The sequence below is a fragment of the Strigops habroptila genome, chromosome W (genome assembly GCF_004027225.2).
Source record: "Strigops habroptila isolate Jane chromosome W, bStrHab1.2.pri, whole genome shotgun sequence".
NCBI lineage: Eukaryota > Metazoa > Chordata > Aves > Psittaciformes > Psittacidae > Strigops > Strigops habroptila.
In genome coordinates, this window is record NC_044301.2 from 349,489 (window position 1) to 372,512 (window position 23,024).

Here is a 23,024-nt window from a genome sequence, read left to right on the forward strand (position 1 = left end):
GCACTGCAGTGACGCCATTTGAAGGGCGACGTCACGGCGCCGGTGGTGACGTCTCCATGGCGCTGTCACATGGGAGCATGGCGCCGCCCGTCTACGATGCCCGCTTGAGACGCCGACCTTGGCTGACATGGCGGCTGACGCAGCAACTCCCCCCTGCCGCTCACTCCTCACAACCCCACAATCTCGCGGCCAACCACCGGCCGGAAGTTAATAGCTGCAACCACGGCAACCCGCCGGAAGTGGCATGCAGCCAAACCGGTCGAAAAACGCCGTTTGTCTATTTCTTTCTTTCCTTCTTTCCTTCTTTCTTTCCTTCTTTCCTTCTTTCCTTCCTTTCTTCCTTTCTTCCTTTCTTCCTTTCTTCCTTTCTCTCTTCCTTTCTCTTTCTTTCTTTTCTTTCTTTTTCTTTTTTTCTTTTTCTTTCTTTTCTCCCCCTAAGGGAGGGAATGGTACGTCCCAGCGGCAGTTGGGCAAGAGCCTCGAGGAGTACAGCCACGCCCTCTTCATGAATATGCAAATATTGGGTGGGGCGGTGAGACTTAGAAGCTGAGTCATTTTAGTAGTGACGATGAGATAGAGTTTATGGTGCTCGTTGTGTTGTTTTTCGGCGTTTGAGCAGTTTCCATGTGTTTGCTTTCTTGTCTTCCTGCTTTGCTTTCACCATTATGATGGAGGAGATAGACCGGTTCCAGGTGCCTGCTGTTCGCGCCGAGATGCAGCCGCTGGTGAGGGGCGGGTAGAGCCGCACTGTCCCTGAGAGCCGCCGCCTCGTCATGGGGCTGGGGGGGGTGATGGTGGCGCCGCTGAGGTCAGGCCCGTGCGCACCGCGGTCCTTATGTAACAGTCGTCCCCTCAGCGCCCCCGCCGAGTTTCGGGGTTGTGCCCAGCGGTGGCTGCTATGTCATTTCTGATTGCCTGGTGGTCACGGCTGTCTGCCTGGCTTTTCTGTCTTGTTTTTCTCCTTCCCCCGGTATCTCTATGGGTGCTGTCGGTAGTAACAGCAGAAGCTGCCCGCAGTGAGGGCGGGGGTAGGGGGGCGGCAGTGGCTCTGTTTCTGCTTCGGTTGAAATGTGACTTCTCCAAATGCAGCGGCACCCTGGAGCGCCCCGGCCTGGCTGGTGCATGGGACGGGCGTTTCCCGCTGCCTCGGCAGGTGGGCTCTAGCGCCGGGGCGGGCAGTGCTCCGGGAAAGTGGTGAGCGGCGGTAAGACTGAGGAGCCAGTCTGGGGAAGGACGGACAGTCAGAGCAGTTGAACAGCTGGAGGCGCAGAGGAGTGGTGGGATTTTAGTTGATTCTTACAAGATACCTGAGATCTGGGGGAAGAATTAGGCAGTGTTTGTGCGCAGTCCGGTCTGAGAGGTGCTCCTCAGGGACGAGACACCTGCACGGGATAGCTGTTAAATATGTATGTCTAGCGTAAGTTGTGGTATAAAGCTGCAGGATGCTGCTCTCTGTGGCCGATTTTATAGCTGTTCTTAGTGCAAAACTGCTACAACCTGAAATGAGGTTGTAGTAAGGTGGGGGTCGGTCTCTTCTCTCAAGTAACAAGTTATAGGACAAGAAGTAATGGCATTAAGCTGTGCCAAGGGAGGTTTAGATTGGATGTTAGGAAAACTTAATTCACTGAGAGGGTGATCAGGTATTGGAACAGGCTGCCCAGGGAAGTGGTGGAATCGCTGTCCCTGGAAGCGTTCAAAAACCATGTAGATGAGGCCCTCAGTGATATGGTTTAGTGGTGGACTTGGTAGTCCTGTGGTAAAGGTTGGACTTGATGATCTTAAAGGTCTTTTCTAACCTCATTAATTCTATGATTCGATTCTATGATTTGCTGTGCTAATGGAATCTGTGAATCAGTGTAGCCCGGCTGCAGTGGCTTCATGGAGCTGGATCCTGCTTTTGAGGGCCAGTTGATAAGTTGTATGTGGCTCCAGCAGTACATGCTGGTCAATGTGTGTTCAAGGTGGAGTGTGATCTCAGCCTCACTCCTTCCCTCTGGGGAGTGCAGCAGCTGCTCAGGCTCTGGACTGGTGAGTATCACAGCTCTGAGGAGACAATCAGATGTTAAGGCAGCTTATGCTGCTGGAAGAGCCATTCCCTTCCTCTTTCAAGGAAAAAGCAGCATGCCAGCCTGGGCTGCCAGCTGAGCTGTGCCATTGTAGGTGGTGGAAGAAATACAAAACATACTGCGAGCAAATATCACAATTTGTGGGTGAATGACTTGTCAGCCTGGCAGTTGGTTGCAGTTGAAGGAGGAACGTATTACAGTTGTAATAAGAGACTCATCTGAATAGCTGAGGTCTCAATTCAAGTCATTATCATAGACCATTTTGTTTTCGCCTGCCTCTATTAGTTCGTGCTCTCTGTGGGGATGTGACTGGAAAGTGATTTTCCAAACTCTTTTTACTAATCATCTGCAGATAAAAGTCTCAAGGAGTCACACTGATGGAAGGAGCAGGAGGTCCTCTTTCCAGTGGCTCAGTAAGAAACCCTAATAGCTGATTGTTAGTGAGCTGAATTCTTTTCCCATTAGAAAACACCTTCACTGTGATAATTACTGCCTGTAAACTGTATTGATGGTACAAGACCTAGGCTACTTCTGCAGGCCTTTGTGAAGTTATGGTCTTCAGGAGAAGCCATACAGTACAGCTGTTGCTGGATGTGGCAGGAAATGGAGACAGTGAGGAGTTAAACTGAAGTGGGGGGAGAATGCAACTTCAGCATCAGTGTTCTCCTACTGCCATGCTTTTGTGAGATATGTCTTGACTCTGTATGAACCACAATAGTAGCTCCTGTTCTACTTGGTGTACTTTTTATTTCTGGATTTAAAACATGGCATGTTAATGCAGTTGGATACCCACTGGTGTGATGGAAATATAGAAGAATTACTGAAATATTTATGCAGCATAAGCAGAAATGTCTGAGTTCAAGGTTCTGGGCATGTTTGTAATGAAAATGTTTGGCATAGCTCCTGTATAATTAAGATGCCACGCATTGTCTCTTTGTGTATGGGTCACTGTCAACACCTCAGAATTATTGTGGGCATGATAGCAGCAGGCAGCTACCACTGTAATTTGCTTGATGTAAAAGCTAGACCTGAGAACTAGCAGTTCAAACTGGAGTTTGGCTATGCAGATGTTTTTGGAAATTTCAAAAGCATTTACAAATTCCCTGAACCCTGCCCCATTATAGCTGGGGGAGTAGTTATATCTGAAAAGCTCTTGGAGCAGTTGGAGTAAATGGCCCTAAACTGTACTGCTTGTGCAATTTAATATCCATTTCTGCACAAAGCAATTCTGAAAAGATTTTACATATAGTGTAAGAGCAGAATATAATTTTGCTATGTTAAAGTCTATTGGCTCTCCTACAAACAGGAAATAGTTCACAGTTGCTTGATAACTGAAGTGACTGAGGTGGGAAATTTGACTGAATTACATTTCCTTGTATAAGCACAGTTGTATACTCAGTGTTGACTGCATTGCTCTGCTTCTAATGTTTGCAAATACTGCAGAAGTAGAAGCAAAAAAAAAACACCCCAACAAACAAAAAAACAAACCAAACCAAACCAGAAACAGGGTAGGTGTACATGAGCTATCCTGTGATTAAACATAACGTAATCTTAATGTCATTCTTTGTATATGATATTTATCACAGTGGCTGTGCAAACTGGGTGGAATGCAGATTATAATTAAATTGTTGCACTCTCGGTGGCATAGATGAACCATGAGTTGTTTTGGGTGTTTTCTGGCTGTGACCCTGTTTCTGTGACCCTGTTCTGTTCAGCTCGGGCCACCTCCGTGTGCTGTCTTGGGATCACCCCACATCACACCCCTCAACTAAATACTATGGTTCTGCAGGCACTTTACAGAAGCTTTTGTGATGATGCTTAATTTCCAGACGTGGATACTGATCACGTGGTCCCGTAACTTAGATTGGAAATGTTGCTTTGGAGGTAAAGTAGTTAAAATATGTATTTTTACTTCAACAGTTGTAGAGACAGAGAAGAGATTAAATGGAAATGTAACCAGTTTAAAGTAAACTGAAAACCTATATGTTTTGTCAGGTTAGAGCACAGGTTACAGGTAGGGTAGAGGCTGGCTGCTTCATAAGAAGTGAAATGTCTCACCCAGGAATTATCTCAACAAGAGTCTCTTCAAGACTAATGGGCTCCCATCCATGGGCGATGAGCTACTTATGGGTGAAAATAAAAGGTTTGGGAATAAGGAGAGGGAGATGGTAAGAGGAAAAGAAGGTATGTGAGAGAGTAGTAAAGAGCAAAGGAACCTAAAATCATGTCCTGAGATAGCTGCACTTAGCTTACTAAGATGTTAGGATTTGTGTAGTTGGTACATTATATCATCATATACATCATAATGAGCCAGGAATCTGCTGTCTCTTTTGAAGGTCATAACACACTTGGATATCTTGTGTTTGTACATCATGACAGCACCAGTTTAGATAGATCTGTATGTAGTAAAATATGCTGAAGATATGCCCAGAGGTTAGGCTATACGTACACGAACTTTTTAAAACAGAGATTTCATCTAAAGCATCAGAAGCTCTCTCAGAGCTGTGGTGCTGGGGGCAGGGACCTACCTAATGAGATGGCTTTAGTACGGCTCTAACATACACATAAGGTAGTGGTTGGTTTAAGCAGCACTTGATGAAAGTGCCTTCAATTAACAGCTAATGACAAGCTTGCTTTGGTGCTTGTCGTGGTTTAAGCCCAGCCAGTAACGCAGAACCATGCAGCTGATTGCTCGCTCTTCGCCCCCTGCTCCTGGAGGGGTGGGGAGGAGAATAAAAAAAAATGTAAACACCATGGGTTGAGATAAGAACAGTCCAATAACTAAAGTACAATACAAAACTACTACTACTACCACTAATAATAATGATAAGGGAAATAACAAGGGGAGAGAATATGAAACTAAAAAGGGGGGAAAAAAACCCCAACAAACAACACAAGTGATGCATGATACAATTGCTTGCCAACTGATACCCAGCCCGACCCGAGCAGTGATCACGGGTGGAAACACAGCCCTACCATCTGCCATGGACTGATCCAGACTGCACTGGAACAGGGAGAAGCTCTGGAACACCAGCAATACCCAGTCGATTCCAAGTGTACCGGACGCCCCTCCAAGTGAAAGCAAATTGTGGCCTGCATTCTGCTGCCAAAGGGATTGAGAAAAATGCATTGGCAATATTAGTTGTGGCATCCCACTTGGCTGCCTTTGACTCCAGTTCATACTGAAGTTCTAGCATGTCCAATACGGCAGCACTCAATGGTGGTGTGACTTCGTTCAGGCCATGATAGTCTACTGTTAGTCTCCACTCTCCATTAGACTTTGGCACTGGCCATATGGGGCTATTAAAGGGTGAGCGGGTCCTGCTGATCACTCCTTGGCTCTCCAGTCTACGGATCAGCTTATGGATAGGAATCAGGGAGTCTTGGTTGGTGTGATATTGCAACTGGTGCACTGTTGTGGCCATGACTGGCACTTGTTGTTCTTCGACCTTCAGCAACCCCACAACAGAAGGATCCTCTGAGAGACCAGGCAAGGTAGACAGCTGCTTAATTTCCTCTTTCTCCAAGGCAGGGATACCAGAAGCCCATCGATACCCTTTTGGGTCTTTGAAGTACCCTCTCCTGAGATAGTCTATGCCAAGGATGCATGGAGCCCCTGGACCAGTCACAGTGGGGTGCTTTTGCCACTCCTTCCCAGTCAGGCTGATTTTAGCCTCCAGTACAGTCACCTCTTGGGATCCTCCTGTCACTCCAGGAAATATAAATGGGTTCTACCCCTTGATAGCTTGATGGCATCAGAGTACACTGTGCGCTGGTATCTACTAGAGCCTTATATTTCTGTGGGACTGATGTGCCAGGCCATCTGATCCACACAGTCCAGTAAACCCGATTGTGCCTCTCCTCCACCTGGCTGGAGGCAGGCCCCCTCTAATAGCAGTCATAAGATTCTTCACTTACTTCTTGTACTAAGGGATTAGAATTCCTTTTAATAGGAGTCAGAGTAAAATCAGCTCTTCCACTCCATGTGGGAAACTGGTCACCAAAGACTGGTGCAGCAACTTTCTTGTGAGGATCATCATTGACCATTGTATTCCTTTTCAGTTCACGCACCCGTTGCTCCAGAACTGAGGTAGGTTTTCCATCCCACTTTCTCATGTCCTCTCCATGATCCCGCAGGTAAAACCATAGGGTGGCCCATGGTGTGTACCTCCTATATCTTCCCTCTTGAGCAATAGGGTGCCTTCTGTTAATAGCTGAGATGTGGGTTTGTACACGTGGGGAGCTGGATAGATTGTCTTTCTTGAACTCCTGGGACAGCAGTTTTTCCACAGCTGAAATGATGGAAGGGGAGAGATTGTGTTCAAACTCCCAGAGTTGACAACTCACTTCATCCACTGTTGGGGCCGCTGCATCCCTCCAGCTCATTGCTGCCAATGAGTTGGCATGTGATGATGGTGTACTGTGTGTAAATTTCTGCCACATGGGTCATGTACATTCAACTTCATCTGCATCTATGGGTGTATTCCCAGTGTCCAATTTACAATAGATCATCTCTAGAGCAGCTAATTCCCTCAGGTACTGGAGGCCTTTCTCCGTTGTAGTCCACTTGCTTGGGCGACATAGAACATCTTCCTTGTAGGGATACCTTTCCTTCACAGCTGCCAAGAGCTGCCTCCAAAGGCTGAGGGCTCACTTCTCTTTTGCAATCGCTTTGTCAATTCTCCCTTCCCTAGCAAGTGATCCCAGCTGCTTGGCTTCCCTACCTTCTAGTTCATGCCTGTCGGCCCCATTGTCCCAGCATTGGAGCATCCAGGTGATTATGTGCTCATTTGGAAGACAGCTGAAATCTTTTCACATATTCTGTAGCTCAATCAAGGACAGGGATCGAGAAGTTACCTCTTCCTCTGATACTTGTACTAATTCCTCTCATTCAGATGTCCCCCCCTCTAGTTTGTCCATTGGGTCTTCATCTTCCTTCACTATGCGAGTTGCTTTTTGTGCTTCTCGTTTGCTTTTCCTTTTGCTTATAGGGGCAACTGATATTGGAATGGATTGGTCCTTTGGTTCAGCTGCAGTGCCTGCTACTGGGGTTGGAGTGGTGGCAATGTCTATTGTTGGAGCTGGAATAGCTGCTGTGCTTGTTGCTTTGGATGGAGCAGCCGTGTTGTCTGTTGCTTTGCCATCAGATCCAGAGATATCTTTTTTCCTGCTCCTTATGTAGCAGGGCCAAGCTCCAGCATGTTGCAGTGATTTGTCCTTCTCTGGTTTTGCCAGGATGACAGCACCCTTTGTCAAAGTGTTCTGCTAATTTTTCCGGATTTGCACTTGTTCAGGGGTGAAGTTCCAAAGCACTGGAGGGGTCCTCTGGCCTAGGTGCTTGCCTATACTATCCCACACACCTTGCCACTTGTGACTCTCCTGCCTCAGGGAAGATCTCTTGGTGGTATTCTTAGATAGTCATTTAACCTTGGACAAGACCCAAGCCTGACCCTGCTTAGCTTCTGAGATCAAATGAGATTGGGCATTCTCAGGGTGATATGGCTGTAGGTAAAACACATGCAGCATATTCAGCAACACGCAGATTCCCAGCAAAAGGAGCAGGCTGGTTGCAAGGGCACTAAAAGGATATTCAAAACCTCTAAAATTCTCAAATGCTGCTGTAAATAGCCTGGTGGGAGAGTGGAGGGTGTGAGAGGATGTCTCCTTCATTGGTTGACCCTCGGGGGGGGGGGGGGGGGAAGAAGATGTGTAATTGTTAATAATTCCCATTACATGCCTCCGAAAGTATAGAGGTGATGGCCACACTGAGAATGCATACCAGCTCAGTTTCATGATCAATGATTCTATTTTATTACAAGCCATTATCATGAAGTACAGTGAAATGAGAACGTTAGCCCAGGCCCCAAAGCCAATAAACACTAAACCAGCAAATGCTCGCTGCAAGTAAGGTGTGATGTAATGAAACTCTGAGACCAAGCAAATAAATTAACATTGTGACGAGTGACTATTAATCTGAAACAATAAATGCTTATCACAAATACATTTTGACACACTCAAAAATCCCACGGGTTGAGATAAGGACAGTCCAATAACTAAAGTGCAATACAAAACTACTACCACTAATAATAATAACGATAAGGGAAATAACAAGGGGAGAGAATATAAAACTAAAAAGGGAAAGAGAAAAAGAAAAAAAGTAATCCAGTAAACACACGTGATGCACAATACACTTGCTCACCACCCGCTGACCGATACCCAGCCCAACCTGAGCAGCAATCTGGGCCTTCCGGGTGACTCCCCCCAGTTTATATACTGGGTATGATGTGCTGTGGGACTGAATAGCCCTTTGGCTAGTTTGGGTCAGGTGTCCTGTCTCTGCTTCCTCCCATCTTCTTGTGCCCCTCCTCACTGGCAGAGCATGAGAGACTGAAAAGTCCTTGATCAGGGTAAACATTACTTAGCAATAACTAAAAACATTGGTGTGTTATCAGCATTGTTCTTGGACTAATGTCAAAAACACAGCACTGCACCAGCTACTAAGAAGGAGAAAAATGACTGTTACAGCTGAACCCAGGACAGTGCTTCTCTCATTATTTTGTATAGTCAGATAATGAGAATTATCACCTGGAGAGACTCAAATTTATTTACTGTTTTTTATTTCATTAGGAGGCTTCTGGATGTTGGAGCTAGTAATGTTCCTGATTTGTGCCTTCATAAGTCAAGTGCTTGAGTTCAACTTCAAGCTATAATTGTTCTTAAGATTTACATTTTAGATAGCCTTTTTTCCAGCAGTGCAGGTGTTGCAAACCTTAAATTATAAATTCACAAAGCTGCTTCTGCCCTGATAAAGATGGAACTAATAGGTAAGGAAAACAGTATCTCCTTCCCATACCTGTTTTCTTAATGATAATGGAATTTAAAATAAGTACAAAGGTCTGTTTCAGCTAAATATCTCATGTTCACTGGTATTTGAAAAGAGAATAATGAGCTGAAAGTGTTTCTGTGCCCACCTGCAGTGTTAATTGAAAGTGGTGAAGACAAAGAGGTAGAACCAGGCTCGAGGGACCTTTCTTACAGAAACTTTATATGAACCATCTTTTCCTGTATCTGAATGTATTGTCTAAGCCATCCTCACTAAGCTGAAAGGCTTCAATGGTAATGAGGTTTTCTTAATGCTTCCCCTTGTATTAATTCTATAAGCAACTTAGAAACCAAATTGAAACCCTTGCAGAAGACCCTGTTCCTACCTTTTGTTGACTCTTTTCTAGTCTCCGCTTTGCCATATACAGTGCGCACAGCAGAAGAAACAGACACAAATGTGGACCTAGCCTCCAAATTTACAACTGAGAAGGTACCTTAGTAGGAAAGTTGTTCATTTTTTATTTGCTTGCTATGTGTTGCTCTTCTTTTAATTGTGAGTGTCATGGTTTGAGCCCAGCCCGTAACTCGGAACCACACAGCCACTCGCTCACTCCCCCCCTTCTTCCTCCCCCACTCCCGGAGGGATGGGGAGGAGAATCGAAAGAATGTAACTCCCAGGGGTTGAGATAAGAGCAGTCCAGTAACTAAGGTATAATACAAAACCACTACTGCTACCACCAGTGATAATAATGATAAGGAAAATAACAAGGGGAGAGGATACAATTGCTCACCACCCGCCGACCGATACCCAGCCCGACCCGAGCAGTGATCTGGCCTTCCGGGTAACTCCCCCCGGTTTATATACTGGGCATGACGTGCTGTGGTATGGAATACCCCTTTGGCTAGTTTGGGTCAGGTGTCCTGTCTCTGCTTCCTCCCGGCTTCCCCTCCTCCCTGGCAGAGCATGAGACTGAGAAAGTCCTTGGTCAGAGTAAACATTACTGAGCAACAACTAAAAATATCAGTGTTATCAGCATTGTTCCCAGGCTGAAAGTTAAAAAACACAGCACTGCACCAGCTACTAAGAAGGAGAAAAATGACTGCTATAGCTGAACCCAGGACAGTGAGCTTCTTATATGAATGAGACTTATAGGGAGAAGAAATTGTCAGATGTGACAGACTGGGAGAGAGGTGACTCTACATTGATCAGGGATGTGTAACGTAATTAAAACTTTGGGGAGCTCTGTCTGAATTACAGTAGTTTGGATGATAATGAGAAAGGAGTAAGTTCCTGAAATTAACTGAGCAAAGAGCATGAAGCCATTTGCCAGGCAATTCTGGAAAAACATTTTGCTGAAAAAGGAAGATGATAGGAACCTGTATACTGAGCTCAACCTTTAAAATGTTTGGGGAACAGTCTGGCCTGTGAGACTTGTGATTTGTTAATGTAATTTTCTGCTTAATCCCTGCACAGGTATTTCCTCTTTCCTTAACATCCTGACTGCATTTGCAGCATTCCCAGATCTTCAACTTCCCTAGAAACCAGGGTTCTGAGTACTTGAGATTTCCATGCTGTTGACTTTAACTCTCCTGAGGGAGTTTTGGCTGAGTAGCTGGAGGGAGATGTGGCGATTCCCTGCCGAAAGCCCTCACAAGATCCCTCTGAGCCCTTGCTTGTGAGTGCAGGCTGAGTAAACTTGGAGGCGTACAAACTCAGCTTGTCTAGATGGCAAACAGCCTGCCCAGGGTGCCTTGGGTTGAAGGGTAATAGGTCTGGCAAATGCAAAGTAGGTATGTGATGGAGAGGGCAGCCTGTGGTTTAGACATGAATCCAGAGGCTGAACAAAGTTCTGCAGTCTTCACACATCTCATTTTCATTCCAGAAATGTCCGACATCAAGCTGACACTCAGCAGGCAGCACTGTCGGTTGTGTGGGTTTTGCCGTTGACTTGAGAGCTCAGTCAGAGAGCCTTCAGGCTTGGACACCCCTGCCCTCAGAGAGAGGGGGGATTTACTAGGTACAGGAGAAAAGCAGGATGAAGAATGATCGATGGAGGAGTGAACAGGAAGAACAATCAGCTCAGAAAAGGATCTGAGGGATTGGATTAAAGGTGCCAGGGGTATTCTGGGAGCAAAAAGCAAGACCTCATTCATCTCCCATGTATAGGAATTGAATATGTAAAAATCAGTGGCCTTTCTTAAAATAAGAGTCCTAACTGCTAACTGAAAAAGAATGAGTGGCCCCAGAGGTATACTAGTAATAGCTGTGACATTGAATCACTGATTGGAGCCCTTGGTCTGTTGAAAGGTATGGATAATGAGGAACAGCAGGCCCCAACCCTTGGATGACTACCCAGAAGAAAATGGGCAGTAGATGGGTAAAAGGTAACTTTTACAGAGGGCAGTGCAGTCACTGACTTGAGAAACTCACTGACTCAAAAGAAGAGAAAGACTGAGCATGGTGCCTGATTAGCATGAGAGGCGAGAGGGACTTTTAACCAATAAGGGGTGGAATATTAATTAATGAATAAATTGTGTAACTCTCAACCAATGGACACTGATTCCTTTGTCAAAATGTATAAATAGCTTAAAGTTACAATCATTGGGGTGCTTGATTTGTGGAGGCTTCCACTGAGTACCTGTAATGCATGGGAACCTAGCTGAGAGTTGATTCTCTCTGATGACTGAGAGACATAACAAAGTATGTTGTTTGCCGCAGGAAAACACAGGTGTGCAGCTGTTCTATGACCTTCATACTTGGCTGCACCGAGGCGCCTGGCCAACGCTCTCAGAGCGGACAACGGTGAGATCATGAGAAACTGCACGGGCCCATGAGTAAACAATTAGAGATCTGGCATAAAGCCAGCTGTTTTTCTAAGGGTATAAAAGCGGGACCCTCTTGTGGCCATGGGAGAAGCCTCACCTATGGGTGGACGCACCGCGTAGGAATTTTCCCAATTACCCGAGACTCCTGGCATCAGCTGCAATGGGGCTTCCCAGCCTGAAGTGTGGGCCTGGATGATGATTCAGTGGTAATTGGTGATGTATTTCTTCTTAATCTCTGTTCTTTCTATGTAGTAATGATTTAATGCATTGCTAACTTTCTTCAGTACTTATATACCTATATCTCTGATTTGCTTTATTGTACTTATTCACTATATATATAGGGAGATATTTACCTAATTCACATTAGTGTGCTTGCTTTAGTGTGCTTATTGGCTTTAGTGTGCTTGTTTAATAAACTCTGCATATTATACAGCTAGTGTGTGGTCACTTTGTGGTGTACCCTGCCTGTCAGCAGAACAGTACCCAGTGCGGAATAGACAATGTCTCCTTGCTAAACTAGACACTGCATCTTTGTTTAGGAAGCCCCAAAACAGCAACACTGGTCCCTTATGAGCAGCACTAGGGCTGAGCAGAGCACTGCAATTTTCTATAGGATGCACTGTAATTTTCTATAGGATGCTGATTTGTAGAACTTGTTAAGAACTCGCCAACGAAGTTTAAGTTGACAAGCAGGTATTCTTTATTGCAGCACTGGGAGACACAGGGGATATCTCCCATTCCAAAACGGAGGGGTTTTCTTTTAGCAGTTCATATAACGGTCTTACCAGTGTACCATAATCATGGATCCAGAGTCGGCACCATCCAGTCATACCCAAGAATGTTTGAAGGTCCTTGGTTGTGGACGGCCTTGGCGTTTGGGAAATGGCTTCTTTTTGGGCTGTTCCCAGTTCTCGAAGTCCTCCTGTTATTTCATATCCTAGATAAGAGACTCGAATTTGAATTAATTGTGCTTTCTGTTTGGACACTCGGTATCCGCTTAGTCTCAGAAAATTCAACAATTCAACAGTCCACTGTACACATTCTTCCTTAGTTTCAGTAGCAATTAACAAATCATCAACATATTGTAGCGAAGTTCCTGAGTGGGTGCATTCCACGATTCTAGTTCTCATGTTAATTGGTTTCCAAAAATCATTGGACTGTTTTTAAATCCTTGAGGTAACACTGTTCGAGTTAACTGAGTTTTTCTTCCTGTCTTGGGGTTTTCCCATTCAAAAGCAAACAAATTTTGGCTTTCTTTGGCTAAGGACAGGAAGAAGAATGCATCCTTTAAGTCCGGGACAGTAAACCATTTTTGGTTATTGTTTACTTAGGTTAACAAGGTATATGGATTAGCCACTACTGGATGAATATCCTCCACAATTTTGTTGACTGCCCTTAAATCTTGAACTAACCTATAACTTTTTCCATCGGATTTCTTTACTGGTAAGATAGGGGTGTTATATTCTGATTCACACTCAATTAACGATCCATATTCTAAAAATTTATCAATGATTTCTTTGATTCCCTCCCGATCCTCTAATTTTAAGGGATATTGTTTTATCTGAACTGGGCGGGCCCCCCTTTTTATTTCCACTTTAACAGGCAAAGCATTTTTCACCTTACCTGGAACTTCAGATGCCCATACCCCCAGATATACCTGATTAAAGACTTCTATTTCAGGGAGGTCCTCTTTTTCGCTTTTCTGTTAAATGAAAGATAAACTCAGGATTTCAATTAATTGTTCATCCTTAACTCTTAATTCCATTTCTCCTTCCTTAAACGTTATAGTTGCTTCCAAATGCTCTAGTAAATCTCGCCCCAACAAAGATTTTGGAGAATTTGGTGTATACAAATACTTATGCATTCCTATTTGTTTTCCCAATTTGTATTCTAAAGGTTTCAGAAAGAATGCTTTTTCTTGGCGGCCACTAGCTCCCACAACTGTAACAAATTCTTTTCCTCATGGGATCAAACTCTGATTGAACACTGAATAGGTTACTCCTGTATCCACTAAAAATTCTACCTCCTTTTCTCTAGTCCCTAGCTTTAATTTAACCAGTGGATCCGCTAGGGTAGATTCCCCAGGTCCCTGTCAGTCTAGTTCCAATTCAGTCACTGGAGCCACCTGGAGATTCTTTAGCTTAGAGCAATCTCGCTTCCAATGTCCAATTTCCCTACAGTATGCACACTGATCCTGTCCCAAAGGAGAAGAATTTACTCCTCTACCCCTGCCTGACATTCCTCTTCTGCCTCTGCCTCATCCTCTCATATTAGTCCCTCTACCGGTTTCTACTTGTCCCAAAGCTGCCACTGTAGCCATGGCTCTGGCATGACCCTGTTTTTTTTTTTCTACCTGTTCCCGATTTCTATACACTCTCCATGCTTCTTCTATCAACTTTTCTATATCACAATTATCTGGTTCTTTAAACTTCTGAAGCTTCTTTCTAATATCTTCTGATGATTGCCCTAAAAATAGATTGGCTATCTGGTGCTTCCCTTCCTCTGAGGAGGGATCTAATGTAGTGAACTCTTGCATTGCTTCTCTCAACCTATCCAAAAACTCAGTCGGTGTTTTGGCTTGCCCTTGTTTTATAACAAATAGGGCTGACCAATTTACTGTTTTTGGAATTGCATTTTCCAATCCAAATTTTATCCAATGTTGATATCTCTTCAGAGTGGCATAATCCGCAGGCTCATCATAATTCCAGTCTGGTGTTGCGGTGGGAATATGGTCTTCCACTCTGCCTGCTAATGCTCCTGCAGTAATCTGAGCACTCACATGAGTGCAGGCAGTTTTTAACACCAGCTGTTTTTCCATTTCAGTTAATGCATCCAGCATTACATCTATATCTCCCCAGTCAGGATCTTGGCTTTTAACAATCAACTCAAACCTTTTTGCCACTCCTATTGGATCATCTCGATAGTCTTTCACAGCTAACTTCCAAGCATCCAAATCTCCCATTGAAAAATTCACTTTTATTCTCGTCCGACCCTCCGGTCCCATTGACTGTCTTAAAGGTGCCTGAGTTACCGGTCCTGTTTTACTATGAATGCGTGCAGCAATTGGGGTAACATTTTCAGATCCTCCTGCTTGGTTGTCAGCAACAGCAACCCCCTCCTCCTTGTCAGTATCAAAAGGATTCGGGGCAGGGGACGCTCCTCTTGGAGGTCTCGGTGATACATAATCTTCTACCCTATCTTCCTCCTTTTTCCTTAATTTTAAACACATTTCTCCAATATCACAACCCAAACAACACCTCTCCAACTTAGGTTTCTGTTTTTCCCTGTCCCTTTCCAAAGATAAAATTAAGGGATCTGGCGGAGCTATATTAATTCTGCATTCCTTCTGCCACTCCTGGTGGTTTCTTAACATGAAAAACATATCTGCATACATTACTTCATCCCATTTTCCTTGTCGTCTTAAAAATAACATCAACTGCAGTAACATATTATAGTTCAAAGTTCCATTTTTAGGCCATTTTTCCTGATCCTCCAAAGTATACAATAGCCACCACTGATTGCAATACTTTACCAACATTTTCTTATTGACCGAACCTCCTGGGGCTCCTCCCAATTCTTTCCAATGAGCTAAAATACGCCCTAAAGGACTCTTTTTCAATATTTCATTGCTCTGTTGATTTCCCATTATTAATTTTACACACACACACAAGGGATCCCACAAACACATTCCACACAACTACAATACCTAAAACACAAACAAAATTCAATTAGACAAACAACTATTAATGACACAATCACAACATACAGTACAGCCTTAACCATATCATATCGTCAATACCAAAATCATTACTGTGATAATCCGCAAAACTAGGTCAAATACCGGCAAGTCACAGAGTTCCAAACAAATCCAAATGTAAACCAATCGGGCACTAGCAACTGGGTATATGCCTTGCCTACAAGATTTATATATCTCGATTTATGGAAGGCTCCAAACAAAAGGTTAACCTATCAAAATCCAAACTTCAGACAGAATCCCACACAGCACATCTCCTACAACTTGTAGAATGTTAACCGAAACAAAACAATATTTACAAAAGAATACCTTCTTAAAGATGGTCCTTGTCTTCTCCCCGAGTGAGTCGAGGGATCCCTCCGGGAAAATTCCCCGGGGGCCCTAGGGAGCCCTGTTCTCAGCGCATCCTGCAGCTGAGCAGAGAGGGTCCCACCTGGGGTGCCAAATTGATTCATAGAACTCGTTAAGAACTCACCAATGAAGTTTAAGTTGACAAGCAGGTATTCTTTATTGCAGTGCTGGGAGACACAGGGGATATCGTCTCCTAATGTGTCCCATTTAAGCATCAAACAGACTGTGATTATATTGTTACTTAACATACATATTCATTACATTTCCGATAAACAAACATCATACATATTCATTAGTTTTCCGAGAATCGTTTTGCATAATTCCACGCCCATTTTTGCATGCGTGTAACAACGTGGTAGTGGTCTTTGGTGGTCGTTTTACTTCTTCCAACAATCTTCATCGCTTGGCTGTTCCTTGAACTCTTGTTCTGGTAGTCTTTGAAGCATGCGCAGTAGATAAATGCTTGCACCAGCTTAATTGGTTCAGTAACACTGCTGACATAAGTGAGTGATTTCTCCTCGTCCTTCTACTTATCAGTTAACTTAGCTACAGCACATCCTGAACATCTGCTAGTTTCAGATACTCTTTATCTACAGTCCTGTTTTGCTTACAATAAATATTGTACAAAGGTCATAAGGTTCTAAAACTATGTCAGCTACTGTGGGAGGTGAAGGCGACGGGATCTGCATGATGAACTTGAGCAACACTGAATACAAGCTATGAGGCCCTGATACCAAATAAGCCTTGGGAAACAGATAAGCCAGGATGTTGAAAAACAGGGAGTGTAACAAAGAATTTTAATTGAAGGCCAGATGTGAAGCAAGGAGGCTGAACTGTCACCGCGTGAACAGCGTGTGATCAGCATTGTGATTGGACTATTGTACGCATGTTTAACCTATGGGATTTTCACAGAATCCAATGAGATTAAGCGTGGCATGCCCAGGCATGTTAGGAAAGTACCGAATGAGGGTATAAAAGGGGTTTGATTGTAATAAAGTTTGTCTCAGAATCCTCACCGACCTGAGTCCGTGCCTTTTGATATGCCACAAATGGCGCCCCACATTTTATCTTATACAAGGATCGATTGTATAAGATATACAGATATATAGATATATATATACAGATATATAAGGATATACAAGAACGATTTATCTTATACAAAGATCCTTATTATGTTCTTTTGGTTGGGCTTTTTAGGTTTGGAAAGTTTTGTTGTTATGTCAGCAACCATTAGTCCAGTTTTGGCTGATTATTATGAAATATTCACCTAAGGTACTTTCCATTGCTATTGTTACAAAGCCACCAAGCTTTTATTTACAAAGGATTATATTTCATTTTGTACTTCCTTGTCTCAATGCAGCTACAGCATGTAACAAAGAGCCCAGGTTCCTGTTCCTGCCTTCATCCTTCCATTTTTTAATCGTTTTGAGGATATCCTCCCTCACGAATTGAGGTTTAAAGAGTAGTTGTAAAGTTGTTTGGGGGGGGGTGGGGTGTGGGGGTGTGTGTGTTGAGATCCTGGTTTGGCCAGATGCCAGTTCCTAAACTGACTTACAACAGCTTCCAAGGACTTAATGATGCTTTATTGCTTTAAATACTCATATGTGTCATATTGCACCTCAGAGCTGTATGTACAAAAGGAAAGGTGTAATGCCTTCATGTATATATCCTTTACAAGGAAGGAAATGTTTTGGTATTGGAGCATCCTGAAAGCATACCTCAGTTAATAGCTGGTTTTAAATAGTTATTGCATGCCAGCCATTTGGCGAGTGCTGCAAGCAGTGGGGAGTGCAGTATGGCATTTCTCTAATTTGTAATGTTAATGATCCAGTTTAAGTCATGTAAAGTTAGCACAAGATACCAAACCTATAAATGCATGTGATTATCGCTGGTGCTTATGTGTGAGAAGAGCCTGAAGGGAAATAAGATGTTAAATATACTCTATCATGATTGAAAGGAAAGAACCAGGGGCTGCTTGTGCTGCTGGTTTCTCAGAGGGAAATCTTAACAGAAATCATGTAATTACTCCCATTTTTCTTCCATGTTACTCAGTTGCTTTCCCAAAGTATTTGGTCTACTTACTGAGTTGGTGCTTCCTCTCTTACTTCCAGGATTAGTCATACATCATCATCTAAAAAAAGGGGACTTTCTTCCCTGTGCTGCAAATATAATTTTTTATTAGGAAAACAGACCTCTGAAATGTCATTTTCCCTTTCCACAGCTTACACCTTTCTGGTTGCTGCATTTTGTTCAGCATGAATGTGGCAGTTGGGCAGACCCTTCACATCTGGGGCTCCAAGGGAGCATTTCAACACAAGCACTGTGGCATGCAGGGCAGACTGGCACTTCTGCCCCCATTTGAAACAAAGCAAAGATCCAAATTCCTTGTTATCTATCTGCCAGTGAGTTGAGCTACACTGACTGCAGGTGTACACAGTAGAAAGTCATCTCAATGCAGTTCTGGTTCAATTTAATTAATAGAACTTGGGATTTTAATCATGCAGCAATATTAACACTGCTGGCTTTTCAATTGCTGAATAAAATGGCTTCGAATACTGGTTTGTCTTACAATTATAAAGGAATCGGGTTCAAAATCTGGAACCTGTAGTGGATATTGCAGGCCTAATTTGTTACTGTTAAATAAGATCTGTTCAGCATTTGCTCAGAAAAGAAAAACAGCAATGTTCTAAGTGGTGCATTGGCAGAGTTAGTAGAAAGTCAATAAACAGTTGTTGTTTATTGCTTTTTTGAAACTAAGTCAGTAGCTATCTGAGTGTATTTCAGTGCATTAGTTGCTGTGTCACCAAAATGCCATTTATTTTCACTTTGGTATGGATGGGGTGGAGATGCTGAGATGAGTGGTTAGTGCTTTGGATCCAGCAGCTTGCATGTGTTGATGAAAAGTGCCAACCACATCTTCCTGGGGAGCCTTCTGCTCTGGTCACCATATGATTCTGGAGTTCATTCAACATGTGAGACTTAGAAAAAAAGATGGTTTCCTTCAGCTCACACAGAGGGAAGGTGAAGGCTGGCCATGGTCCTTAGAAGTGGGTAGGGGAGTTTGGAGAACCTCTTGTTCCTGGGATAAACTGGTGTTCTGCCTAAATGAGTCTGGCTTAAAAGCAGGCTTCTTTCTTATTAAGATGGATGGAGAGAGGCACCTAAAAAGATCAGGGATCTTATCAGCTTGCACCAAATCCAGATCATCTCTGTTGACTTTCTGCATGGCAAATCAGTTTCTAAACCAGGCTTAAAATCCTCCAGTAACAGCAATTCCATAACTTCATCAGGCAAATGCACAGCTGTTTAGCCTTACCTCTACAGTTTTCCTTGCAATCCTGCTGCAATTTAAAGTAATTGTTTCTTGTTCTGGTGATCAGAAACATGGAAAAAAAATTACTCCCTTTTTCTCTCTGGCAGACCTCTTTGTATCTGAAGACATGTATTATATCCCTTAGTCTTCCCCTTTCTTTACTGAACAGCCCTATTCTTCCAGTGTTCCTGGATGATTGAAGCTTCTACCTTTTATTTATAGGACTGCTGTGGGGATTACATCTTCCTTGAAATAATGGGCTCCAAAACTGAATGTTTAAGTTGGAGCCTGAGGGATGTGGAGGAGAACATGAGAGTCTTCTGTGAGGTTTGCAGGTTCCATTCCTGGGATGGAATAATGCTGGGCACAAGTATAAATTGGCAGAGGAATGGCTGGAGAGCAGCCCTGCAGAAAGGGGTCTGGGGGTACTGGTCAACAGCAGCCTCAATAAGCTCAATAAGAATCAGCAGTGTGCCCTGGCAGCCAAGAGGGCAAACTGCATCCTGGGGTGCATCACAGTACAACCAGCCGGTCAAAAGAGGTGATTATCCTGCTGTATTCAGCATTAGTGCGGCCTCACCTTGAGCACTCTGTGCAGTTCTGGCCCCCATGGTTTAAGAAGGATGTTAAGGGACTAGAAGCCATCCAGAGGAAGGCAACAAAGCTGGTGAAGGGGCTGGAAAGCATGTCCTATGAGGAATGACTGAGGACTTAGGGCTTGTCTAGAAGGAGGCTGAGGGGCAACCTCATTGTTCTCTACAGCTTCATGAGTAGGGGAAGTGGAGAGGGAGGTGCTGAGCTCTTCTCCCTGGTATCCAGTGACAGGATGCATGGGAATGGTTCAAAGCTGTGCCAGGGGAGGTTCAGACTTGACATTAGGAAACATTTCTTTGCTGAGAGGGTGGTCAAACCCTGGAACAGGCTTCCTAGAGAGGTGGTAGATGCCCCAAGCCTGTTAGTGTTTAAGAGGCATTTGGGCAATGGCCTTAATAACATACTTTAACTTTTGGTCAGGCAGTTGGACTAGATGATCATTGTAGGTCCCTTCCAACTGAACTATTCTGTTCTGTTCACATCATCTGGCTTGAGACTGGTTACACCGCATAGCTGAGATTTTGATGTCGGGGTCAAAGCTGAATGCATAGGTCTAGGGAAGCTTGTAAAAAAGGATAAAATTGCCAAGTGAATTCCAGTAGCGAAAGCCCATGGTGAATCTCAGTGTGCTCCTAGGCATTCACAAGGAAAAGGCTAATTAGTCAAATAAATGTTTTTTCTGGGTGGATGAGCTATAGAGAGAAATGCATCCATTTAGTATGCACAGAAGCAAAGTGTGTTCATGCAAAAAGGCAGCTCCAGCCAAGCTGCTGTGGGAATGATGTCTTCTCACAGCTGGGGTTTGTTACTATGGAGTCCTGTGCATTTCTGCAGAACATATATGAAGTGATGGATGGGAAATATGACAGTGCCTTGATGCTCCTGGGCCATGGATTGATACATGCTGGCACCGGGCATGCTGTCTCTGGACCAGCTCTGTTTCCTTTTGGTTCCATTTTACTCTTTGGAGGGGAGTGGTCCTGGCTCATGCATGCAGTGGTGGTTGCCCAGACTCTGCTGGTGCTTTGTGATCCCTCTGCACCAGTCATGAGTCTGTTGCGTAGTGATAATGTGTTCCCCTGTGGGTCTGCTGTAGAGGTGCAGTGCTGCTGAGGCATAAAAGCATCATTCCAAACCTTGGAGATGAATTGCTGGTGTGGACTGGTGTTGTTATGGACTCTGCTGGTGTGTCCTTCATCATCCCCACCTCCAGTGTCAGGGGCAGGGGTGCAGTCTCCACCAGTTGCCAGGCCTCCTCTGTAGTCAGTAGGGGGAAAGGAAGACACATCTTCAGGGATGGACTCATCTCCTTTTAAGATGAGTGTCTAAGGAGGGAACGAATTGCTCTTTGAAAATCATCTTTGTCTTCTCTGGTGATCTAGGAAGCCTTTTCTATTTGTTTGACCTAGAGCCCAGCTTTGAGATTGCTCTATCCAGACCAGAGTCCAGATCCTCAAAGGCAGCTCAGAATATTTCTTCCCTCCCACTGTTCATGCAAATAGATGTCTAATGTCACTGGCAGGTTACCCACAAGGAGAAGCTACTGTCAGCGCATCAGCTTCCAAGTAGCTGGTTTTGATTTAAAGAGTTTAAGTATAATTTTAACAGTTTGAACCTGAGTTAGTCCAGGTAGCCTTTCCCTGCCATGTGAACTGCCAGCTCTGGGTTCCTTCCATGTGGGAGCTCATGTGTTCAAGTGCTGGACTGCACCAGCACAGGAGGCAGTATCTGGCCATCGCACCATGTCCTTTACTATATATAACATGTCTACTCCTGTGCCTTCCTGCAGCCAGCAGATTGGGGCTCCAAGGACTTGGTTGTGTTCAGTAGCACTAGGAAGCATCCAGCTCTTGGAGTCTTGGAGTCATGCTCTTGAAAAATGACTGTATCCTGCCTTTTCCCAGACTGTCAGAGAAAAGGTTCTCATCTGGGAAGCCTGGAACCAGGTGGTGGCCTGTCACTTACCACCTTACACATTATATATATATATATATGCATGTTCAATTTAGTTTCTAGCTTCTAGGTGGGAAGAAGTGACATGTTTGAAAACCAATTTTAATTTTCAATTTTCACTATGGTGTTAAGTAGAAACAGTTCCAACAAGTTTGCCATTAAAGGACTTTAAATATTTTCATCAGTGCTGGAGCTGCCTTAATTGGTAGTTTGTCTATCTGAATCCTCTGATGTGCTGTACCACAGAGTACAACACTACCTGGATTAGCTTGTCTGCAAGTAGGCGTAATGGGGCGGACCCCATATTTGGGAAGCTTTGGTTTTTGGGGGGATTTCAGTGACAGTGAAATGTGCTGTGCTGACAGATATTGAAATTAAATCTTTCCAGTTAGCCACAAAATAGATCCAGATTGGGAAGTACAGACTTCTTCATTCCTCTCCAAAAGGGTCCAGAGATTGAATTCTCTTACTCATTCAGTCCCCATTTCTTCTGAGCTGGACTTTCACACAGCTGGTCACAAAAGCTTTTTAGTTTTAATCATGAGGTTGACTGGTCCACCTGGAACTCAGCTGAAATTGTAAATGCATTTCATAAAACACCCCAAAGAGTAATCACATGAAAATGGTTTCAGACTACTGCCAGCCCAGGCTGAATTTGAACTGGTGACCCACCCTCCATATTATATTCCCAGTATCATCCATCATATGTCAGATGCATTTCCAGAGGTACTTTTAGCATACTAAACATGCTCCCATGTTCTGTGTTTTGCCCCTATGTTTCAGCCATTCAAACCACCAGCATGTTCTCTGTTCCCTCTGAATGCAGATGGGAATGGATTTACCTAACAGCCAGTTAGAGAAGAGACTGCATAACTGTTGTGGTTTAAGCCCAGCGGGTAACTCAGAACCACACAGCTGCTCGCTCACTATCCCCCTTCTTCCCTCCCCCCCTGCTCCCGGAGGGATGGGGAGGAGAATCAAAAGAATGTAAATCCCATGGGTTGAGATAAGAACAATCTAATAACTAAGGTACAATACAAAACTACTACTACTACCACTAATAATAATAATGATAAGGGAAATAACAAGGGGAGAGAATATAAAACTAAACAGGGAAGGGAAAACCCCCCAATAAACCCATGTGATGCACAATACAATTGCTCACCACCTGCCAACCGATACCCAGCCTGACCTGAGCAGTGATCTGGGCCTTCCGGGTAACTCCCCCCAGTTTATATACTGGGTATGATGTGCTGTGGTATGGAATAGCCCTTTGGCTAGTTTGGGTCAGTTGTCCTGTCTCTGCTTCCTCCCAGCTTCTTGTGCCCCTCCTCACTGGCAGATC

The 23,024-nt window shown here is 44.1% G+C and overlaps 1 protein-coding gene and 1 long non-coding RNA gene across 9 annotated transcripts in view; one reads left to right on the plus strand and one right to left on the minus strand.

Moving 5' to 3' along the window:
• The first annotated feature begins 597 nt into the window (after nt 1-597).
• Nucleotides 598-23,024, plus strand: part of LOC115601769 (protein FAM219A-like) — a 93,073-nt gene continuing 70,646 nt past the window's right edge. For 4 of the 8 annotated variants that reach the window (XM_030472159.1, XM_030472160.1, XM_030472161.1 and 1 more), the window contains exon 1: nt 598-725. In XM_030472159.1, coding sequence (XP_030328019.1) covers nt 666-725 — 60 coding nt within the window. In that variant the 5' untranslated portion in view covers nt 598-665. Of the gene's footprint in view, nt 726-3,816; nt 4,251-8,537; nt 9,379-10,771; nt 11,602-23,024 lie in introns of those variants that run through there. The other 4 variants (XR_003989482.1, XR_003989481.1, XR_003989480.1 and 1 more) reach the window with 4 other exon arrangements.
• Nucleotides 13,760-23,024, minus strand: part of LOC115601777 — a 28,219-nt gene continuing 18,954 nt past the window's right edge. The window contains exon 3 of the long non-coding RNA XR_003989491.1: nt 13,760-13,839. This is a non-coding gene — a long non-coding RNA (uncharacterized LOC115601777). The remainder of the gene's footprint in view (nt 13,840-23,024) is intronic.